The 23625-nt window shown below is 31.6% G+C and overlaps 1 protein-coding gene and 1 long non-coding RNA gene across 2 annotated transcripts; one reads left to right on the plus strand and one right to left on the minus strand.

Annotated features, from left to right (window-relative positions):
* Window positions 1–2166: 2166 nt before the first annotated feature.
* Window positions 2167–4128, minus strand: LOC125582026. Its single transcript, XR_007319835.1, has 2 exons — window positions 2901–4128; window positions 2167–2583 (listed from the first exon to the last, which is right to left on the minus strand). It is a non-coding gene; the product is annotated as an uncharacterized LOC125582026 (long non-coding RNA).
* Window positions 4129–7666: 3538 nt separating this feature from the next.
* LOC106404690 (dof zinc finger protein DOF5.4-like) lies at window positions 7667–9036 on the plus strand. Its single transcript, XM_013845386.3, has one exon. The coding sequence runs from the start codon at window positions 7784–7786 to the stop codon at window positions 8642–8644; it is 861 nt and encodes a 286-aa protein (XP_013700840.3). The 5' UTR covers window positions 7667–7783; the 3' UTR covers window positions 8645–9036.
* The last annotated feature ends 14589 nt before the right edge of the window (window positions 9037–23625 follow it).

Below are 23625 nucleotides of genomic sequence, written 5' to 3' on the forward strand. Positions count from 1 at the left end.
TAATTATGTTTTTTGGTATAAAACCGAATAAACCGAAAACCGGCGGTATATAAACCGAACCGAACCGAAGTAAATATGGATTTAGAATGGTAGATATATTTTACTAACCGAAATACCGAAAACCGAAAAAAACCGAACCGAATCCGAACCGATATCCGGATTGAACACCCCTAGTAATAACTATATGAATTAGTTATTACTTATGCTTGCTGTTATTTATAACTCACAAGTCCTAACAATATATAATTTAGCATATACACACATATATATAGTTTTTCTTATATTTTGGGTGTTCGACGAGCCGAGGTCCAACCGACTAATCTCATGAAAACATGTCCACCGACACCAGACAGATCCAGTTATTCACAATGTGTATTAGATATTCATATCGTCTAACCACACAAACATATGAATTTGAGTTTGGTAAGTTTCAAACTTGAGGTGCTTTCTGTCGACTCTACCACGCTTTTGTGGTTACACACGTATATATAGTTCATTGTTATTGCTCATCATTGTCTTTTAACAATAACAAAACAAAGACTAAAAATCGAAGGTTCATTGCTGTATATTGCTCATATATGCGTTTTGCATCGCTAACGCTAGTAATAACAAAATTAACAGCATACTTGACATATGAGCGATGACCACTCGATAACATGTCACTATAGACGTGCTTGCAGTTCTCGTTCTGCTTTAGTGGTCCTATTTGTTCTTTCCACTAGAATACGGGTCAATTTCATAATTTCTGGAAATATTCGTACATCGTTCAAATGTTCACAGTATGAAAGTGAAACCATGATATATTTCAACCCAATGTATATTTCATATCTCAGTCATAGATTTTTGATGTGAACGATATATCTGATACAAATTAATAAGTTACATTAGACAGTTTATCAATTAATATAAATTTTTGATACTATGAGATTTCAAATTACTAATTTGTATTAACACTTGAATTTATTTTGAAAAATCTAATAAAAAACTTTTGATAAAAAAACTTTTTATTACAAATAATAATTAATATTTATCTAGGCTTAACTCAAATACCTAAAAGTTCAAAATTATGGACGGTAGATATAAAAGATAGAACAAACAAAAATAGTTGTGATTGCCGATTGCAAGTACCAGACTTGTACACATACTCTACATTCTAATGCCCTAATAGTTTAGTAATGGTAGAAGAATACGGTGATGTGGCTGAATACGAACCACTGGAACAAGCCACATAGCTCTTGAATCAGCAGATAAAGCGGGGTGGCCGACAAGTCGACAATCCAATTTATGTGGACATCATCAACTCTTCCCGTTCTCAACCCTCCCGCGTGTCTTCTTATCCTTATCAAACGCCAAGATCATTCCCAATACGAAAAAAATCTTGGCCCACTAGTATTAGTGTAGATTTGTTATGCAACCAACCAAAAAACACCTTATATCTATTTTGTACCAGTTAACATGTTAATTATAGCTAGATTTGGTTAAGTAGTGAGTTTGACTGTTAGTACAAAAAACTAAAAATTCACACGGTAAAGACTGAAAAACAGTTGTTTAGACAAATGACATATTGGGGGTGCTAAAAGATTTATATACATACATAGGCTGTAAGTTGTAACGGACCATTTTGGAATGAAATAATTAATGTTAGACGCTAGTATAAGTTATATGTTACTCTTCTTGTATTGAAGCAACGAATTTTTACCTTTTTACAGATGGTCTCCATTTAACTCACAATACAAAAGTCTCTGAAAACAATGCAAAGCTATTCATCACAAGCTATACCGTGACTTCAAATTCCAAAAGAAGCTTCTCGTGATAGCACCTATTTATGTTATATGTCGAGTGTGATTGATAAAAGTAGGGCAACTAAGAAGAATAAAAATGGAGAAAATGAGCTAAAACAAATAAGAGAAGAAGTAAATTTCAGAGTAAACTTTTAAGGGCCTGACTGAATATATTTTGTCAATCAAGTGAAAGTAACTTTATCTCTTTTAAGCCAGTTACTGTTTTATTAAAGGTATACAGTTCACTTTATTCTTTCACTGCCTTTGAAGTGAGAAATAAATTATGTTAGATTTTTATTTATTTTTATTACTCTACATTTTTCCTTCTATTTACTCTAATTGAGTTAGTTTCAGTTATTCTAAAATTCACCAGTCACACTCTTAATTTAGAAAAAAAATTACTCTATAAATATAAGAAGACAAAAACATTTACTCTAAATCAGAGTAACTATTTTTTTTTAAGTGGGCTAATTTTAGCGTAACTCGTTGAAAACTACTTTTTACTCTACCAAAAATATTTTAAAAGTGACTTTCAGTTAGAGCTTGATGTCTTATACGCAAAATAAATTTCATATGTAATGATCTAATTCCAAGTTTAAACCTAGTGATGGCATTTGGGCTCTCCCGCAACCAAATGACCCGCCCCGTCGCGGGCTCAGTTTCATTCGAGTCTCTGCGGGTCGTACCGCGGCGGGCTGCGGTCTCTGAAACCTATGACCAATCCCGACCCGCCCTATAGCAGCGGGTATGCGGGTCGGCCCGCGGGCCAGCAATCTTCATCAAGGCTTGGGACCTGTGTCACCTGCAAGAAAGAGGGACGAGAGTTAAGACCGGGAAAACGTAAATCTATCCCGAACAGTCAATTTTTACATTATCAAGTTTTTCAGAACCATCAAGTTATAAACATAGGTTACGTTTGTTATAAGCACTTATAATTCAGCATATATTAATCAAAATAGACAGTGACACCTGTAAGAAGAAGAGTTAAGCATTAGAGATATATTATCAAGTTGGTGAAAATCATCAAGCTACAAGCATTACACGTTTGTTACAAGCATTGGTTACTAAAGGGAATTCAAACCACAATACTACCTATTAAACGTTGGAACAAAGTCTTACCTCAAGTCCTGAAGCAACCCGAAGGCAGAAGGGAATAATATCAGTCTCTCCTCTCCTTGTCCAACATCACTCCATCAAACAAGTATCGACTCATGAATTCATGATCATGCGTGAAAAACAAAACAAGTGTAAGCGATATTTAATAAAAAAGAAGACCAGTCTGTTATCAAACAAGATAACAAGAGTGCTTGAACCGTGTTATCAACAAGAATCAAAAACAGAACAATACTTAAAAAACAACAAAGCCATCTAATACAGAAACAAAAGAAGAACGACACTATATATATATATATAATTATATATATATATATCAATACCGAAACAAAAACAGAACAATACAGAAACAACCAAGAGTAAAGTTGTGTTGAATTTTTTAATTAATAACTAGCAACCGAGAGTAAGCAGAACAAAAAGAGAACAACGCTTATACAACCAAGCCATCTAATACATAAACAAAACATAACAACACAATATATATATATATATATATATATATCATTACACTGTTAGGAAAAAATACTTTCGCAGAGAGACATAATCTAACTAAGAAGATTCACAGAACACATTCACAGGGATAGAGACAGAACAAGGAAGAAGATTACTTACCTTCGTTATGAAGGGACGAGCTAAATACTTATGAAGAAGATTACTTACCTTTGAAAGGACGAACATAAATCTAAAATCGTGTAAACAGAGAGGCACGAGCTAAATAACTCTGGACATGCAAGTCGATCTACTGTACAGAGGAGAAGAAGAAGATGCTTTGTCGTCGTCGATCACTCGATCGAAGAAGAAGAAACACAGAGAGCAAGAATCGCTATCGTCATCACCTGTTCACCGTTTAGCTCTATTATCGGTAAATCACCAAAGAGACAAACGAGAAAACTGTAGCGGGCCTCAATGTTTCCCCGCATCCCGCTTTGGCCCGTCCCGCTTCGGCCCAGTACCATCGCGGTCCTGTCCCGCAAGACCCGCAACTAAACGGGCCATAATATCTTTACCCAATCCCGCCCCGCAATGGGCATTTCCGGGCCAGGCCCGCGGGCAAGCCCCATGAATCATGTGTAATATTCTAAAAAATAGACCATTACTAGAAAGTCATATTTCATTTATTTATTAATAATATTTGGAATCATTACTAAAATCACATCATATATATTGACTATAATGGGTCCGATTGGTAATGGTTGTAGCTTTAAATATTTTGCTGTAGAAAAAAATCTGTAGACTTTTTGCTGTGGCTTTAGATTTTATTGCTGTAGAATTTTATTGAAGCACTAAAAAATTGCTTTGGATATTTGGCTCTGCAGAGCACTTGTACAGCTGTAGGATATTTTAAGAGCTGTAATTTCAAAAAAAAATTTAAAGCTTGATTGCTCTGAATTTGGTGCTGTGGAAATAAATAGGGCTGTGGACAGCACCTACAGCAACTACCAATCACCCCCAATAACTACTTTCCCATAAGATTGGAAGGAAGCCGTAAATGTGTATTTTAAGAATCTTAACCAGTGCATTTCAAATTTTAAATTATCTAAAAACACATGTATACAAAACATAAAATATACTCCTAAGATCATTATTTACATTCGTCAAAAAATAATCGTTATCTAAAGTCAAATCTAATATTATAAAAAAAATATAAACACATCTTATGTTTTTTTTTAAATTAACCATATAAAAGAAACTAACTTATAAGCTATTGCATAGTAATTTTTCTGTTTTGGTCATAGTTTATGATAAACATATATATATATATATATATATATCACAAGTAGTTTTTTTTGTTTTGGTGATAGTTTATGATATTTATATCTTATATATTAAAACAGAAGTTACAACCTTGATTCATGTTTGATTTTTTAAAAAATAGACATAATAGACATATTCCTATAAAATCATATTACATTTAATCTCTAATCTTATTATTTAAATTTTGGGCATACTAGAAATTTTTATTGGGCTATCAATATTTGGATTTAAAATAAATGATCTATTGGACTTACAGATAGTATAAATTAAATAGATATAATTTAATGTTGTAATACTATACCTCTATATGCTAATATTTAAATATTTGTCGAATTTTTAAAATTATGAAAAAAAATAATTTAAATAAAAAAAATCATATTATCTAGCAATGATTAATCTTTACTACCTTAAACCAATGAAAACAAATTTTAAACTATATAGTTTATTTTAAAAATTAAACAAAAACTAAATGTTTAATTATTTACTCGATAATAAAAATCTTTGAAGCGAAAAGTTTAATTTTAAAAAAAAAAATTTCTAAATTTGTGAAATGTTAAAATATCTTTGAATATGACAATAAAACAATATTTTACTAATCTTTATATATATATATTTACGAGTTTAATAATGAAAAAATAATCTGAATATATATATATATATATATATATATATAGAAGAAGATACAAATACATGTGAAAGTTTAAAACAATCTATTTGATGAAAAAAATATACTGTAAACTTATTATGTTTTAAAAATTGATGACACATATATTATAATATATACCAATTTAGAATTGAAAACAAAATATTTATATAAAAAAATGAAAACAAAAACCTGTGCGGTTGCGTGGATCAAGATCTAGTATCGATTTAAAAATAAAGAGAAACATTGCACCTGAGATTACACATTAATTAGTACTCCCTCTGTTCCTTAAAGTTACATATTCTAGATTTTTCACACATTTTAAGAAAACACATTAAATTTACATATTTTTTTGTGTTTATTTTTTTCATAATTTTAAGCCAATAAAAATTCAACTAATGCAACTAAGTTTTTTGAAATTTACAATTAGTTAATAAAATATATATTGAAAATGTAAAAAATGGATCTTTTGAAACAAATTTTTTTCTCTAGAATATGTAACTTTAAAGAACAGAGGGAGTATATAATTAAAATTTTACTGTTTTGCACTGTTTCTAAATATTTCAAGAAAGATAATTGATCATTTATTTATAATCGTTTGCTGAAATACAGTACTATCTCATTACGTTCGTTGTAAGGTATTAACCTCTCACAGGTCATATCTTCTCCATAACAAAAAAAAAAGATCTAGTAACAATGTAGTTGTTACTAGGGAAAGAATCCCGTCTAAGGTTGAGAATAACAATTGTTTTCTAAAGACAAATTGATTAGTGGAATGTGCCGGAATTAAAAGGTAAACGAAACTAGAAATGTAAAAGAATTATTTAGAAAATTTTATTTAAATCAAATTTTTATCGGTTCTGAATTCCTGAGTTACAGGCTGAATAAATATATAAGTATTAAAAAAATCAATGTAGTTTGTTGTTCAGAGCATTTCCAAAAAGAAACTCTATTTTGAAATTTTCAAGACTCTATATTTGAAGTTTAAAGATATTATTCTCCAAAAGCAAAACTTCAAACTCAACTTCAAAACTATTTATATTTTATAATATAGTTTTTATATTTGTCATAACTAATTTGAATTCATAAAAAAAAATTGTAAATAACTAGCACATATATAAACATATCACAAAAATATTAATTAATGAAATATTCTATTAAAATATAAAATTTTAAATAAAAATAACTTAATTAATATTAAACTTCAAACAAAATACCATATTATTCAATAAATGATTTTTGTAATGTATATATGATCTATTAGTGCATTTCGAAGTAAAAATGACTCTCTTCATTTTTACTTTGTTGAAATCGGGTGATATTGATACTTGTAAATATATCAGATCAGAACAAGAAAGTAAAAGAGAAACATAAAATATTGCTAAAAGACTATGATATTAATACTCATGAATATATTCGATATGAACAAGAAAGAATTATACGAAAAAGACATCAAAAACAACAACAACAACCACCATCTTCAGTTACACAAAAAAAATTTGGACAATATTTGAAAATTTTGAAGATTCTGAATCAAACTTACCTAACTTCTAGTGTTGTTGTAATATTTAAATTTTTGTAATAGTTATGTATTCATGTAATTTTTAAAAATAATTTTTGTTAAGTATCTTTTGTATATTATTGTTTTCCTAGTTGAAATATTTTAAATCTTATTTTAAAGTTTTATTTAATTTTATGTGTAAAATTTAAATTTTGTTAACAAAATTTAAAATATTTATGAGATATAATTTTTTTTAAGGATTAAAACAATAAACAAGAAAACATTTATGGAACATAAAAGTGATGTGTGATTGTAGGAACCAAAATGCAAATAAAAATATGAAACTTTAAATTTGAAATTTTGAAGTTCCTTTTTGAAGAGCAAAAAACTTTATACTTGAAGTTATAGAGTGTCTTTTGGAGATGCTCTCATAGTTCTCAAACAGAAAAACAATGTAATTTGTATCATACGAAAGCGTAGTAAACTATTCAACTTACAATATGTCGTAGTTGGAAAACTAATTTGTACAACTGAACATTTCAAGAAAATATACATATATCCCAAAACCTCATTAATATTCTGTTGAAAATTTGAGATTTGATGTGAAAATAATAGATGTACAAGCACTAATTTATCAATCATTGGACCTTTGATGCGACTCTTATGAACAAATAAGAAAACAAAACCGAAATATATCAGTCCAAGAGATTAATAATATAAATGTTATTTTATGGGGCCAATTTTTTGGACTCAAAACTAACTTATGAATACAGTCATGAAGAGTTTGTAAAATACAAAATATCAGAGGGGTAAAATAGAAATTTGAACAGAAATTTGAAAAGAGTTCAGACATATGAAAGATATGGTGTGTCAGAGTTTCAGAAGCCTTTCCCATGCTTACTTCCCTCTCTATATCTCTCCTTAAACAAGAAAATAAGTTAAAAAAAAAACTGATTATAGAAGAAAAAGAATTTATCCTCTCACTTGAAAATGCAAGATATTCATGATTACTCTATGACCGGAGGCGGAGGAGGAGGAAGCACAGGGAGATTTTACGGTGGGGGAGGAGGTGGCGATCGGAGGATGAGAGCTCATCAGAACAATATTCTTAACCATCATCTCAAGTGTCCTCGTTGTAATTCTCTTAACACAAAGTTTTGTTACTACAACAACTACAATCTCTCTCAGCCTCGACACTTTTGCAAGAACTGCCGTCGTTACTGGACCAAAGGCGGCGTCCTCCGTAACGTCCCCGTCGGAGGGGGTTGCCGGAAAGCCAAACGTTCCAAGCCTAAGCAGGATCAGCCTCCGTCCTCCGCCGACAAACCAACGACTCAAGACGTTGAGGAGAAATCAAGTAGCAGCGAGAGCTCTTCTCTTACCGCCTCTAACTCCACTACCACCGCGGCCGCCGTGAAGGTTGCTTCCTCGGGGTTTATGGGCACGGATATGCCTAATAATATCAAACAGTACGGAAACGGTGTCGTATGGTCGACGTTGTTCGGACAGGGCTCATTGGACGGTGGAGTTTTCTCCGAGACCAACGGTTTTGCCGCGGCGTCAACGATTGAAACGACTCCATTTGAATACGGGGGTAGTTCCGTAAATCAACAGTGTATAGGTGATCATCTAAAGTTTGCAGGTAATACTGTACAGCAGCAGTTTGGGGATCGAACGGCTCAGGTTGATCCTAATATGGGATTTGAATCGTTGAATTGGGGAAGTGGCGGAGGAGATGATCAAACACTCTTTGATCTAACGAGTACCGTTGATCATTCATACTGGAGTCAAAGTCAATGGACGTCGTCGTCTGACCACCAAGATGATCAGAATGGTCTCCATCTTCCTTAATTCTCACAGCTTATTCTTCTTCTTAACCCAAAATATACACATAAGGTAAGGTTTGATGAAGTTTTTTTTTATTTTTATGGGGTTAAATTTGGGATTTAATTATATAAATATATGACTTTTGTGAATTATTCATAAGTATAAAATTTACCTCTTGTTTCTTAGTTTGTTGTAATACCCTAAGAGTGCAAATTTATGTGGAATGGTTTTAATTTGGCTTCGGTTTACATATCGTTTTATATTTGATCAGATTTTAATTTTTTTGGATTTTTTCTCTCTAATGATGTGTCTAGTAAATTTGTATGTTGATTGGTCATACGAGACATTGTCTTCTGCTTCTTTGATTATTTGTATACTTTTGTTTAATTAAAGTGTGTCGTTAAAGAGTGTGATCACTGATCAGCTTCATAGAGTAGATATGTTAGCTCTTCCTTAACCTGTGATAAATCGTGAATAAACAATATGGAAACTCGATGTCTTATTAGATGTTATCTTCGAAAACTCATAATATCGAGTTTTAGAGTCGAATAAAAGCAAGCAACTAACTATATGTTCCACATCACAGCTTACACTATGTAACTGAAATACGAAAACTCCATGAATTACCTTCGTAGTATTAAACACTAATTCATTTATAGTAAACTATTAATTAAAAACTGCTCGAAAAATCTCAGTTTTGGATATTTTTTTCTTCAATGGCGAATAGAAAGTTTCGGGGAATTTGTACGGAAGAACGAGAGAGTCGTGCCGTCGCGTGGTTAAAGCCAATAAACTACGGTTGATTGCGCATGGGACCTACGTGTTAGTGTCCTAATCTCATGCGCTACTTGCATTCCACGTGGCTAGGACCAGGTCCCACTTCACGTGTCTTAACGTTGATGGCTGACGTACTTTAATCAATGGTCGGCTTGTCGTTTTCTCCAACTCCCATTCGTTGCTCGTAGAAGAAAGACTCCAAAGATCTAGAGTAAGGATCTTCTGTGTTTAAGTTAAAAACACAACGTGGGCCATTAGATAAGTGAAAACTCTTAAACGCATGTATACGCCGTGTGATCTGAATGGTGTCAGCGCAAATCAATGGTGATGATGATAAGGGGTCCATATTAGGTGGTATGTAGGGAAACACTTGAGGGAGAGTAGGTCCAATAAGGCATGTGCATAAGTTAATAGAATCTCATACAAATCACACACAGGAAGGTTTGGTTGGGCGGTTGGGAGAGTTTGAGATTGTCTGTGTGGTTGGTGTATGACTCCGTCATGTTCACTAATCATTTTGTTAATAGTTTCATGATGTCTATTGTAATTTTCATCGATCAACTTGTTTAAAAGATCTTCGAACTCCGAATGTTTTTTTGGACATTATAGTCTAATACTACAATTTTTTATCACTATGTGAATGTTCCAACCCTACACAAATCTTCGTGACACAGAAGATTTGACCCATCATACCACGCAACTCTTGTCCATTTTCACACTCTTTTGAAGATGCAAGCCGAAGTTTGTAGATGTCAATGGTCTGCCTTGACGAAATTTGCGACGAAATCAATGATGCTCATTAGTCGTTATTATATAATGCATGCGGAGTGGTGGGTTACCATGCAGATACAAGATACTGAGATGAAGAAAGATAAATGTGGTTTATGCCTTGAGGCAAGGTGGCATCAAACAATGTTCCAAGAAGCATGCAGAGTGGTATGGACCACGTGGATGCAAAATGCTGAACTGGAGTAGGTTAAACTTGAGGAGCAAGTTTATACTGTGGAGATAAGGCAAGTAAATAAACTTGGGGATCAAGTTTATGCTTTGGAGAAAGGGAATAAGTATAATTTCATAAAAGAAAGTTATACTTATTAATATGGAAGTTGTCCATATCCATGGTTTCTCGGACAAAGATTTTAGGAACGTGTGAGATCACTATAAAATAACAAGGTGTCGATGAGGAATCGACAAGACTCTTGTTATGCTTCGTGCTTCCCTCACATTTTGAGTTGATTTTTCCCAATTTCGAAAGAAGCTGATTATTATAGAGGAAGGGTGAAAATTCTTTGGAGGAGTTTTTGGTGTCGTTTTGTGTCAGATGCTGACGTAACAGACGACAGAAAGACAGAAGTTGGGTAACTTATGAATTTTTCAGTAACGATTGTCAGTGTGTTAATAAGTCGTATAAAACTGATAAAAAAAATTGTAATTTATATTAATTTTTAATATAGCAAAAGGTGTTTGCTGAATATCCACGGTCTCTTGATTATCTTCTGTCTTACTATATTGCGTTGCATTTTGCATTTACATCTTTCTCGTTGTGGAACGAGCCGATCTTCATACTTGCTATGATCTTTTGGCTGAGGAGATTATAAATATAGATCCGATAAGTTTTAGTTTAATTTAAGGGAAAAAAAATACATCCACATCTATCAAAATAAAAAATGCCGATTGATTCAGTTTCTCTATTATGGGATTGTAACATCAAGAAAAAAAATATAAAGTTGATGGTGTGAATTCGGTATAACCGGAGGATGGGAGTGTTACATATACATTCTAATTTAATTGTTAGTACTATACTAACATTTAGTTATTGAAAAATGTAGTATAATATTACATTTTTTTCTTCACCACCGAGCCATCGTTATACGTGGGTTTAAGGCATTGCAGTATTGCATTTGGTTATTGAAACAAGAGCGTTTTGGAGTAAGATGGGAATTATAGCTCGTAGGCCGTGATGTTCGTTAAAACTACACCAAAACGCCTTCCAAGGAGTTCATGATGAGAAGAGTAGGAGGTCTTACTTCTTGTACTTGTGTTTAAGGTCTTACTTCTTGTCCTTGTGGTTTTTTTTTTCATCTCCTATAACGTTTAGCATATGATTGATTGATACGTGGGGGCAAAAGATGCAAGACTTTAGTTAGATTTCCAAATTCGGGTTAAAATGTTGTTTCGATAATTAGTTCTGATTTTGGAGGACTGATATTTTGGAAGCTTTGGTTGATTCTTTTCAACAGGATTTCGAATCATGATTTGAGAAAATCTCATTGTTTTCCCTGTTGGTCCAATCAAACTTAGGAAGACTTTAGAAACAGAAATGAGAGAAATAGTAAGAAGCAAGAGTATAAGTTGAAGCTGTTACCTTATTATCTTTGGCTCTAAAATACGTTCAACTTTTAGCTCAAGTCATCAAGAAACTTTTTTTTTTTTTTTTTTAAACCATTAAGACATGAAGAAATCGGTTCTTCTTTTCACTTCTTGTCTATATCCACATTGTAGATTATGTCCGTTGAGAGTGTTTCTTTTACTCTGAAACAGAGTAACCCTAAAGTGTTGACGTTTTCAGAATCTACAGCACTGGAACCCTAACGCAATCGGCTTTTGATTCTTGGGTGATAGGTCATCTGATTTAGGCATCTGGACAGGGCTCCTTAGTTCCCCATCAACTCAACTTCCAATCGCAAAATTATCAATCTATAAATCCTAGTTTCCAAACAAGAGAAATTAATCAAAACTGACCACTAACCCTTTTGTTGCTGTTTCAACTCACATGGGAAATGCGAACTATCCCCTTCCTTGACCTGAATGTTTAGAGCCGCTAGATTTATCAGAAACATCAAGTTCTTCGTCTTCCTTCTTCTACAACAGATGAAATTAAAAAACAAATTAACATGTTTGCAACTAAAACATCTTAAAGGCATTACCTGATCAAGAACATCACAAGGGACATCTTCAGTTTCTTGGCATGTACTCTTATCGTGCTGATCTTGTTCTGGTGGCTGCGGCCAGCACAACCGCCGGTTCTGAGACACCGGTGCTGGAGAAACGCTGCTGCTTCTTCAAGGACGGCCTAGAGCATAAGCCACTCAAACCACCGATAAAGGCAATCCAATATGAAAAGGCATTTTTAATTAAATTTTCATAGCCGCCAAAAAAGAAGTTAAATTAATTTTTCATACTAAATTCTTTATTGCTTGTATCTAATCACAATTTATATAGAAAATTAAGAGTAGTATTTATAATTTTAGTATTTTTAGGATTTTTATCAACAAAATTGTTAAGTGAGAAAATTATCAAATTATTTTTATTTTTAAAGCCTGTAAACTTTATAATAACTAATAAACTTAGTAAAATCATATTTTTAAAATTCTAAACAACGCAGAAAATATAAAAGTTCATTTTTTTTTTGTTTTAGTAGATTTTTTTTACTCTTCTAATATTCTTTATCGCTATGGATTCATCATTATTATTTTAACTAGAACAAAAATTAACCAAAGATTTTCAGTTTGTAGTGATCAATGAATTAACTGCAGTCAAATATTCAAAATAAAAATCTATTATTTTTATATTGTTAACTTCATAAATCTAATTTTGAAAACCTATGTTTTATATTACTATGAAATAGGATAACAATTATGAGGAAGAGGCATATTTTAAGATTTGCTTAAGACATAAATAGATTGGAGCAGCACCGTGCTTCTTAGATGAAGATGATGGCGTGTCCCTGGTGGGCTTAGACCAAGTTTCCTATCTGACCTCTTTTTCTTACTCTTTATCTTCCTCTTTGTCCTCTTGAACACTAGATCCGTGTTTTCGTTGTTACTAACACCATCTTCATCTACGTATGGTATATATATATATATAACTAGTAGAACAATGTAGACAAAAGTATTAAAATGAGTTTAGCAATCGCCCATAATAGAATAGAGGAAGACCTAGAGGAATCTTGGAAGCCAAGAAACATGAAGTTCCATCTTTAACTCTCTGTGACAAGTTTTGGTATTGTCCATTCGGAAGCCATGCCATGTTTTGGTATTTTTTGTGTGTTTTGGCTTGGGAGACAAAAAAAAATAGATTGCCATGAACTAGGGAAGCGGGTTGCAATGTTGTAACACATGAGTACATTTCATATTATGGGAATAAAATGAAATAATATTTTCGATTTGTAACAATTGGGAATAAATGCTATCAGAGTTAATAAACACTTCTGAAAGAAATTCATTTTCTGCTTCTTTTTCTCATTGATTTAAGATCTGTAAATTTATTTAATTCAACTTTCGTGCGTCAAAAAGATGGCATAGCCCATATATGGAACGGTGGCTAAAGACACTGATGCCATTTGTGGTGGAAAATGAGTTCTCATTCAAATTATCTTTTACATGAAAAATTATGACCTATCAGGATTCTTGGAATATTCATGGGCCTGTAATGTATGTTGCATTTATCTGATTAAGAAGGTGTGAATCGTGACGGCCAAACCCAAGTTATAATAATCTAACCCTAATATGGACTTCTAAAGTACAGTATCTTGTTTCTCTCTATCCTTTTTATTGAGATATAAGGATCTGTTGTCTACTTGTCTGTACTATTATTTTTGTTGGTCAAGTACAGGTAGTACACACTCTCGTACAAGACACGTAAGGGACCCTGCGGTCTTATAGGAGATGTGAAGTTTGACCTACAATTGATGGGCGTTTAGATAGTTAACGGGGTACACCATAAATCTTTTGAGGTCTTACTGGAAGATAACTTGGACGAGAAATTTGGTGGATTTTTTATATAGTTATATATATATATAGTTATTAAGCTATGTATCATAATTATGGACATCATATATAAGAGAATGGTAAAATCATAATTAAGCTTTGTTTTAAATACAATTTTTTTTGTATAAACTATGTGTCATGTTAATGAATAGCATGTTACTAGAAAGTATCATAAAACTTGAAAAGAACCTTTCAAAATTTTATCCTATTTATAAGTATTGCCAATACATGCCATGCCACATAAAAATCAGTATTTCAGTTTCACATACAAAAAGTTAACAAAATTTGATGTATTAGTTAAAACCAATATGTTTAAAGGAAACAAATAATGTCTATTTTTCTCTTTTTTTTTCAAATGCATATAAAACTCTTAAAATTGACAATTTTAATCATCAAAATATAATCAACTTGGTTCAGTATATATATATATATATATATAATGTTTTCAACTAAAAACATATATCTAAAAATCGAAAAGAAACATATATGTATTTTTCAATTGGCATTTAACCTTGCTGTCTGGAATCTTGTGGTCAAGTGGTAAGGAGAAAGGTTTGGGCGTTAACACGTTTCATGTTCAATACATATGCTATGCAAAACTAAGTCACTTTATTTCTGGACACCAACACGGATATGGCCAAGTTTAGCCTCCGCTTTCAAACTTTTTTTGGAGAAATCGCAACCGTTGAAAGAGAATCTTCAATTATATCTATCACCGGCATGTTTTTTTCTTGAACTTATCTATCACCAGCATGTTATCAATGTCGTTCTAGTTATCGTCCCTTTTCCTTATTCTATATATTTAGTACTGTAGATCTGAATATTTGATTTTTTTCAAAACCAAATAATTTGTAAACAACAAAGCGACGATATTTTGTGGAGAATCAATAATTCAAAAACGATTTGTTAAATGCTTGCACATCAACACACGATCATCAATAAAAACCACAACCTAAATGATATAACGTTAGCTTATCAGGGTTTTGATTTGCTTTGCTTAAAATTGGATGTGTTTTAGTTTGCTTTGGAGTAAATTACACCTCAAATTCTACAAGGTCATTTCAAATGAATCTGAAATAAACTGGGGTTTATTGTATAAGCCAAAGAGAACTTGAAACCTTGAAGTCTGATAGTTCAGATTCTTGTGGGCTTGCAGCAGAGCCTAAGACAGTTCTGACGAAGGCTCCTACAGCAGAGCTACACTCGCCTGCACCTTCAGTTAATGATGGAAACAACTCAGACGCTGAAGCCTCCAGTTCATCCTCTGAAGAACAGAATGTACCCATTGGTTCTCAGTCAACTCACACCATGACTACAAGAGCAAAGTCTGGAATAGTGAAGCCAAATCCCAAATACGCTTATTTCACAACAAAGTCTGAGTATGCAGAGCCCAAATCAGTTAAAGCAGCTCTCAGAGATCCTCTTTGGAATGCAGCTATGGGTTCTGAGATAGGAACTATGCATGAAACAGAAACTTGGGACTTGGTACCACCTGAAGATAATCAAAATCCTGTAAGCTGCGGATGGGTGCATAAGGTGAAGTTGAATGCTGATGGCACACTACTGAAACGAAAATCAAGACTTGTTGCAAGAGGAAATGAACAAGAAGAAGGGATTGACTACATAGAGACCTTCAGTCCAGTAGTTCGAACTGCCACAATCAGAACAGTTCTACACGTTGCTGTCACAAAGAAGTGGAGAATAAGGCAACTTGATGTACAAAATGCTTTCTTACATGGTGATCTGAAGGAAGTTGTTTACATGACTCAACCACCAGGGTTTGAGGATCCAGACAAGCCAGACTATGTTTGCAAGTTGAAGAAGGCCATTTACGGTTTGAAACAAGCACCACGTGCTTGGTTCGACAAATTTAGCTCGTTTCTGCTGAGCTTTGGCTTTGTCTGCAGTTTCCCGGATCCTTCACTGTTTGTATATCATCAGGGCTCTGACGTCGTCTACCTTCTCTTGTATGTTGACGACATGATACTAACAGGCAACAACAATGCTTTGATCAGTAAGTTGCTTGAAAGTCTTAACAAAGAATTCCGCATGAAGGACATGGGCGATATACATTACTTTCTTGGCATACAAGTTCATCATAACTCGTCAGGCTTGTTCTTAAATCAAGCTAAATATGCAAAGGATCTTCTCATAACGGCAGGGATGGCAGATTGCTCTCCTATGGCAACACCGTTACCGCAGAAGCTTGAAAAGGTCTCTGGTCACGATGTTCTCTACCCGGATCCGTCTCATTTCAGAAAGATAGCAGGCAAGCTTCAGTACTTGACGTTAACTCGACCTGACCTGCAGTTTTCAGTAAACTATATATGTCAAAGAATGCACACACCAACTCAGTCTGATTTTACCTTGTTGAAACGCATTCTGCGGTATGTCAAAGGAACTTATGACATGGGTATAGGCATAGCTGCAGACACAAGTTCAACGCTGCTATGCTATAGTGATAGCGATTGGGCAGGGTGCAAAGACACTAGGCGTTCTACTGGTGGTTTCTGCACAATGCTTGGCTCAAACGTCATTTCCTGGTCCGCAAAGCGTCATGAGACTGTCTCCAAGTCGTCCACTGAAGCCGAATACAGAACTATGTCTATTGCGGCTTCAGAAATTGTTTGGTTGCAGGGACTTCTCAAGGCAATGGGTCTACAACAACAACGCACACCTCTCCTGTTGTGTGATAACCTCTCTGCTGTCTGTCTGACTGCAAACCCTATGTTTCACAGACGCACGAAACACTTCGATGTGGATTATCATTATGTCAGGGAGAGAGTTGCCTTGAAAACACTGGAAGTAAAACACATTCCTGCTGCTCTTCAGTTGGCAGATATCTTTACAAAACCATTGGGTCAGGCTGCATTCTTTCATCTTCGCGACAAACTTGGGGTATCAGTTTCTTCTACTCCAAGTTTGAGGGGGTGTATAAGCCAAAGAGAACTTGAAACCTTGAAGTCTGATAGTTCAGATTCTTGTGGGCTTGCATCAGAGCCTAAGACAGTTCTGACGAAGTCCAATAAGACTGAAGAGCCCATTGTGAAGCAGTCTAGTCATCAGTCCTCTGTCTCATCTGCAACTGCGTTCAACGTTCAACGAAGGTGCAACGGACGTACGACAGGACCAGCTCACGCTCTTCCAACGTTCAATAGATTCGCTTGTCTCACTCCCTTAGCTGTCATGTGCTGACACATCCTTAGAGATAAGATTGTCTTTTGAGTATAAAAGGAGAGTGACGTTTTGTAACAAAAGGTTAAGCGAAATAAGATTAAAGTTTCCTTCTTGAACACAAGTTTCTCTTTGGTTTTACATATTGCAATTTCGTTATTTGTAAAGCGTGTTTGGTATATTCGAATATTTATATACCAACCACATGACTAAAAATATGTTAAAAACGTTTTGTTTCATTTTTTGTTGTTGGGCATTTTATGCCAGCAGGAGATCATGATCTCCCCACTTGAATTTTGATTTTGGTCAGATAAATTAACTTTTTTAAAAAGTGGAAAACTTAATGAAATTTGTGGAGTACCTGCACCGCATGCATATTCACTGGACCACCAAACACTATCGATGAAAGATGAGAGATGTGTCTCTCATCCATGGAAGTCCTTAAAGGTCACTCTTTCATGAAACTGCAATTCATTTTTAGGAAATATGTAAAGAAATCATATTGTTTAATCAAAGTTTATTTAGATTGAGTGAAAATGCCGAAAAAAATCTGATAGCGGGTGCCTAAAAACGATATCCAATTTTCCAAATGTACATGTATATACAGGAACTGTTTTGCACCACTCTTCTACACATATATACAAGAACTGTCCTGCACCACTTTTTCTTAACAAATGTACATATATTATGTACACACACACACACACACATATATACTACAAGAAGTGTTTTGCACCACTCGTGCTATATATGAACCGAATTCAATAGCTTCCTTTCTTGGGATATCGGGTTTTCACTCATGCTACCATCTTCTTTTTATAAAAAAGATTGTTTTGTATGCAGTCCAATTTATTCTATTATATTGTTTTTACGAATGAGATAGATTGAGAATCTTATGAACTTCGAAATATACTTGAGATTTGTCTGAAAATTGATATAGAAGGAAGACCTATAACTCTACGAGTCCTGAATGGATGAGTAGTCTTTCATATTGTTGTAAGAGGGAGCATGAAAAGCAAGAGTTGTCTGGAGTCTTCCTTATGGATTGGGTTCCATTGTTCATGCTCTTTTCTTTTTGATTCTACTGATCCATGTAGTTTTTTTCCAATCTATAACACAGCAGAAAAAATAAAACATAGAAGAAAGATTTGAAAGTTATTTTTATTCAATGTTGGGTTATCTCGTGTACATCTTTAATTTTGCAACTCTCTGATTTCTAGTGGATTTTTATGCTATTCAACATCCATATATAAGGATCTCATATCGACACTTTAAACTAGATTAACTGTCGTCAATATAAGAAGAGATCGAAATTTATAGCAAAGTTTGAGTGCGTCAAAACAAAGTTCACAGCAAAACTGGAAAGTTGAACAATATTCGCATTTGATCCGCACCTCGGAATACCATCGAAACGAGATCCGTTTTATATTTTGTGCAATATGTTTATTTATCTAAGCATTCTACTGCATCTTCCAACTAAACTATTAAAAGAAAAGTAAATTTTGTATTTAACTCTGAATTTTCCTAAGTAATTACGATAGCATGCTACTCACCAAAATACAGTAGCTTTACACATTCATTAATCCATTAATTCTGTAGACTAATAAAATTGCTAAACCAATCCATCCGATAGACAATCTAATTACTTAAATTTGACCATCACATACCTTAATTAAATCGATAGTTTGATACATTTTACACATTTCAATAATTTATTATCTATTCAATTAAAGTAGCCGATTGTTTTTTTAATACTCCTCCAATACTTCGTTTGTTCTTTCTCCTCCAATTCAATTGTTTGGTCAATTAAATTAGATTACCAAAGAAACAATGTATGTATACCTAAACTACAACTTATCAGAAAACTAACTCTAATTCATCACAAATTGAATTAAATCATTGTACTCGAGTTAAACATACGTTGAATATGAAAAAGTCTTATATAGTTTATGTACTAACACAATAGATCAAAATGGTTTTTTTTTTTTTTTACGATTAGATCACTAACAATAATCTTTACTTCCTAAAATTGTTCCTACTATTTATGACATGATTAATGTATAACTATCGAATTCCTAAAATTTAGCTATACCTCAAGAAAATCTAATATTATATTAAAAATCAAAATATTCCAAAACTAGTAGAAACAATATTTAAGAATGTCTATGATATACATTAATTAATAATAGAATCAATAATATGAAATTAAAATAACTTGAACACCTTTTCTAAACCTTATTATACATACAGTTTGTATATTATGTACTTTCTAAACCTTATACTTTGTATATTCTGAAAATAGGAAATGAAAATAACTTTATATACATATACTCGTGAGTTATTTTATTTTCTGATATTATATAAATCCTTATATTATATATTCAGATATTTTCCCTGTTTTAGCAAATGGAGATAATTGATCAGCAAAATATTATGTATGGTATTATAGTCTATTCCTCATTATTTATTATTTAATAACTAAAATTTTACATCCCCATGTAAAGAGTCAATTTTAGAAAATTATATTAAATAAAACTGGATGCAATTTTATATAACTATATGCCAATGTAAACTAATGCAACTATTTTGAGTTAAAGATTATCTATTTAAATATAATACATACATGAGTAATATCTATTATCTTGTCGTACAAATCCAAAACGTGATTCTCTCACATATATTTTGCTTTATTTAAAACTATATTGCCACATAAATCAAATAAAATGTATTAGTTCTATATATTGCCATATATTACGCTATAATTAAAACTACATTTCCAAATAAATCTAAAACATAATTAGTACTTTATTCTCATCAAAATAAACTACCTTGCCATTATTATTTTCCAAAAATATAGATCACGTAGATCATATGCGTGAGTAACTCCTAAATTACATTTCAATTTTGTAAATTTAAAAATATTCAGGTACAAAATAAATAATATACCATAACTAAATTCAAAAAAAAATATTTATAATATTGTACATGAATAACATAATTTTTACATAAAAACAAATTACATTTCAACTAATTTATTAATTTTTATTACTAATTGTTTTATATGAACTAAACATACATATTAATATATAAAATCAATATGACTCATTTTCAATATTTAATAAATATTGAACATATATTTCTGTCAAAAAACAAGTTGTCATTTATAATATAGGTATAATTACTAATTTTATAGTTTTAAACAGAGAAATTTCCTATAATAGCTTGTTTTAGTATTTGTTTTACTAAATACCATTCGAGGATGAAAATGACAAAAATTTGTTTTACTAAAAGATAGATAAACACTTATAACTCTAGGATAACTAATTTAAACTTAGGATTTAGAGTTAAGTATGGGGTTTTGGGGATTTATAATTTTTAAAATAACAAATAAATATTTAAAATTTGTATATAAGTTTTAAAATAGTTTTAAAAAGAATTTTTGAATTTCAAAATTAAAAATTAAAAATTAAAAAAAAAATATTATAAAAGTTTGAATTTGAAAACATATAATTTAAAAGTATAAAAACATATTTGTTTATTAATTTATATTTATATGTCATAAAGCAATGAATAGAAGAGTATTTTACATCTTTAATGAAACATCTTTTAATCATTTTTGTCTTTGAATAAATTTTTGGTGATAAAAACTTAAAAATGCTATTTGGAAAAATTGCCCTTTTAAATATTAGGGATTGAGTATAATCTAAAATTATAGAAAAAAATAATAATTACTACATGAATGTATTGTTATCACTTATTCGTGATAAAATTACATTCAATACAATAATAATCAAAAATTATCTAATGAAGATTGATCACAATTAATAAAATTCAGTAATTGCCAATGATTTATAAGGTAACAATGATTTTTTTTTTCAAAACGCTGATTTATTATGACATTACATTTATGAGAAAGATTACATAGATAATTCGATAACCGACAATACTATCTGCCTTATGAAGATCTACGGTTAACTGGATCATCTGAATCGTCCTATGAAGATCCATTTCTGACAAAATTTACTTGCACCATGTTGAAGATTCTTTGTAAACCTTTATTCTATAATCTGCATTAATAAATAGCTCTCTCCAGGATTTGAAACCTAGATTTTCTGTAATCTGCAAGAAATTGCATAATCTGGGGTTCGAACTCTAGACCTGAGTGTAAAAGCCTTTAAACCTTAACTAATAAAGTTTGATCACAATTAATAAAGTCCAGTAATTACCAATGATTTATAAGGTAACAATGATTTTTTTTTTCAAAACGCTGATTTATTATGACATTATATTTATGAGAAAGATTACATAGATAATTCGATAACCGACAATACTACCTCTTTATGAAGATCTACGCCTAACTGCATCATCTGAACCGTCCTATGAAGATCTATTTATGACAAGATTTACTTGCACCATGTTGAAAATTCTTTGTAAACCTTTATTCTGTAGTCTGCATTAATAAATAGCTTTCTCCAGGATTTGAAACCCAAATTTTCTGTAATCTACAAAAAGTTGCATAGTCTGGGGTTCGAACTCTAGACCTGAATATAAAAGTTTTTAAACCTTAACCAATAGAATAAAGTGCTTCCATAATGATTTTACAAAGTTAAAACAAAACTGTTATTTCCTCGAACCAACAATTAGACCTTTAGAATTAAATATTTCCATAATGATTACTTGTACGTAAACATATGGTTTGGAAATAAATAAATTTCATTTGTTGGAAAAGCCAACCGAAAAACATGGGATTGGAATATCAAGCACTTTATTAATCATACTCCCTCCATTCCCAAAAATAAATTTTTCTATAGGATGCACACTTATTAAGAATTTATAAATATTTATAATTTAATTTATTTTTTACTTTATTATACAATTTCTAATAATTTTTCATCAATGAAATTTAATCAATTCAAATGTTCTCAACTAATGTTCCTCAAAAATATAAAAAATACCTTAACAATATAGAAAATCTATCTTTGTGGAACAAAAAAAAATTTAAAAATTCTTATTTTCGGAAGGAGTATAATATTTGCAAGAATTTATTGTCTGCGGAAGCTGGTAACAATTTATATTTCATTTTTCCATTAAACTTTAAATGAATGTTGATATATTAGGTTTTCTGTCAGGTATATTACCTTTTTCGGATATATACTTTTATTTATATCCACTAAATTTATTTCGAATTCAGAATGCCCATTGCCTTAGTCCAAAGGAGACATTATGTATCCAAAATAGCCATATCTTTATGCATACCTTTTCTCACAGAAAGATTTGGACTTTTGTTGACAAAAAAGGAAATAAAGTTATTATTAGAAAGAAGTTGGCAAAAAATGGTTGGTTAATAAGAAAACTTGTATGTTTCATGTGGTATTGTTTTTCCATAGATACCGTCCTTTTTCTTTTCAAAATTTCATCCCATATATCAATAATTTTCCGACAAGACTGTAGTATCACATATTATGTAATGCGTTCGTCTCTTTTACTTGCTAGTGAAATTTAAAAATCAAAATGAGACGTCTCGTTATTTTTGTCATGTTCCTATTTCCAAAAGAAAAATAAGTAAAAATAGCGGATTATGAAATTTTCTATATATATATGTATATATATTTGGTTAAATGTTAAGCTTACTATTTTCTATAAGATTTTACAATGTTGTTGTTAAACAACTTATTAACAAAGATAAAGAAACATACAACAACCCAACTGAAGTTACACAAAAAGAAAGAGCCTCAAGGAGGCCTTGTACAAGAATTTCTATATATATGTCCTTAATGAATATTGAAAGAAGATAAAGTACACATGTTTCGTCACTAAACTTTTTTCTCATCTAATTATATTTTGCACAATTTTCTTCCTTACTGACAATTTGATTCTACCTGGTGCCATGCAAATAATAATAGGAATGAAAAAGGAAAAAAATGAGTAGAATCAAAATAAAAAGAATGAAAAGAAATAGTTACCAATTTTGTTCCTTACCAATTTTCATAAAGAATGTTTTTGTTCTATAGTTCTTTAAAATAAAAGGAATGATAAGGAACTATATACAATTATACGTAATTTCATAAGGAATTTTTTCATAAGGAATTTTTTTTTGAAAAATAATTAAAGTTATTTAAATGAATAATTCATATTTTTTATTCACGATTCACCCTAAGTTAAATTCTCAAAACATCAGCTATAATCGCTAAAATTTATATACATTTTTAAAACATCAAAATGTTATATAACAATAATTTATGGATAATTATTTTTTCATACTTTTATGATCCGTTATATAAGATT

This window comes from Brassica napus, chromosome C2 (assembly GCF_020379485.1).
Source record: "Brassica napus cultivar Da-Ae chromosome C2, Da-Ae, whole genome shotgun sequence".
NCBI lineage: Eukaryota > Viridiplantae > Streptophyta > Magnoliopsida > Brassicales > Brassicaceae > Brassica > Brassica napus.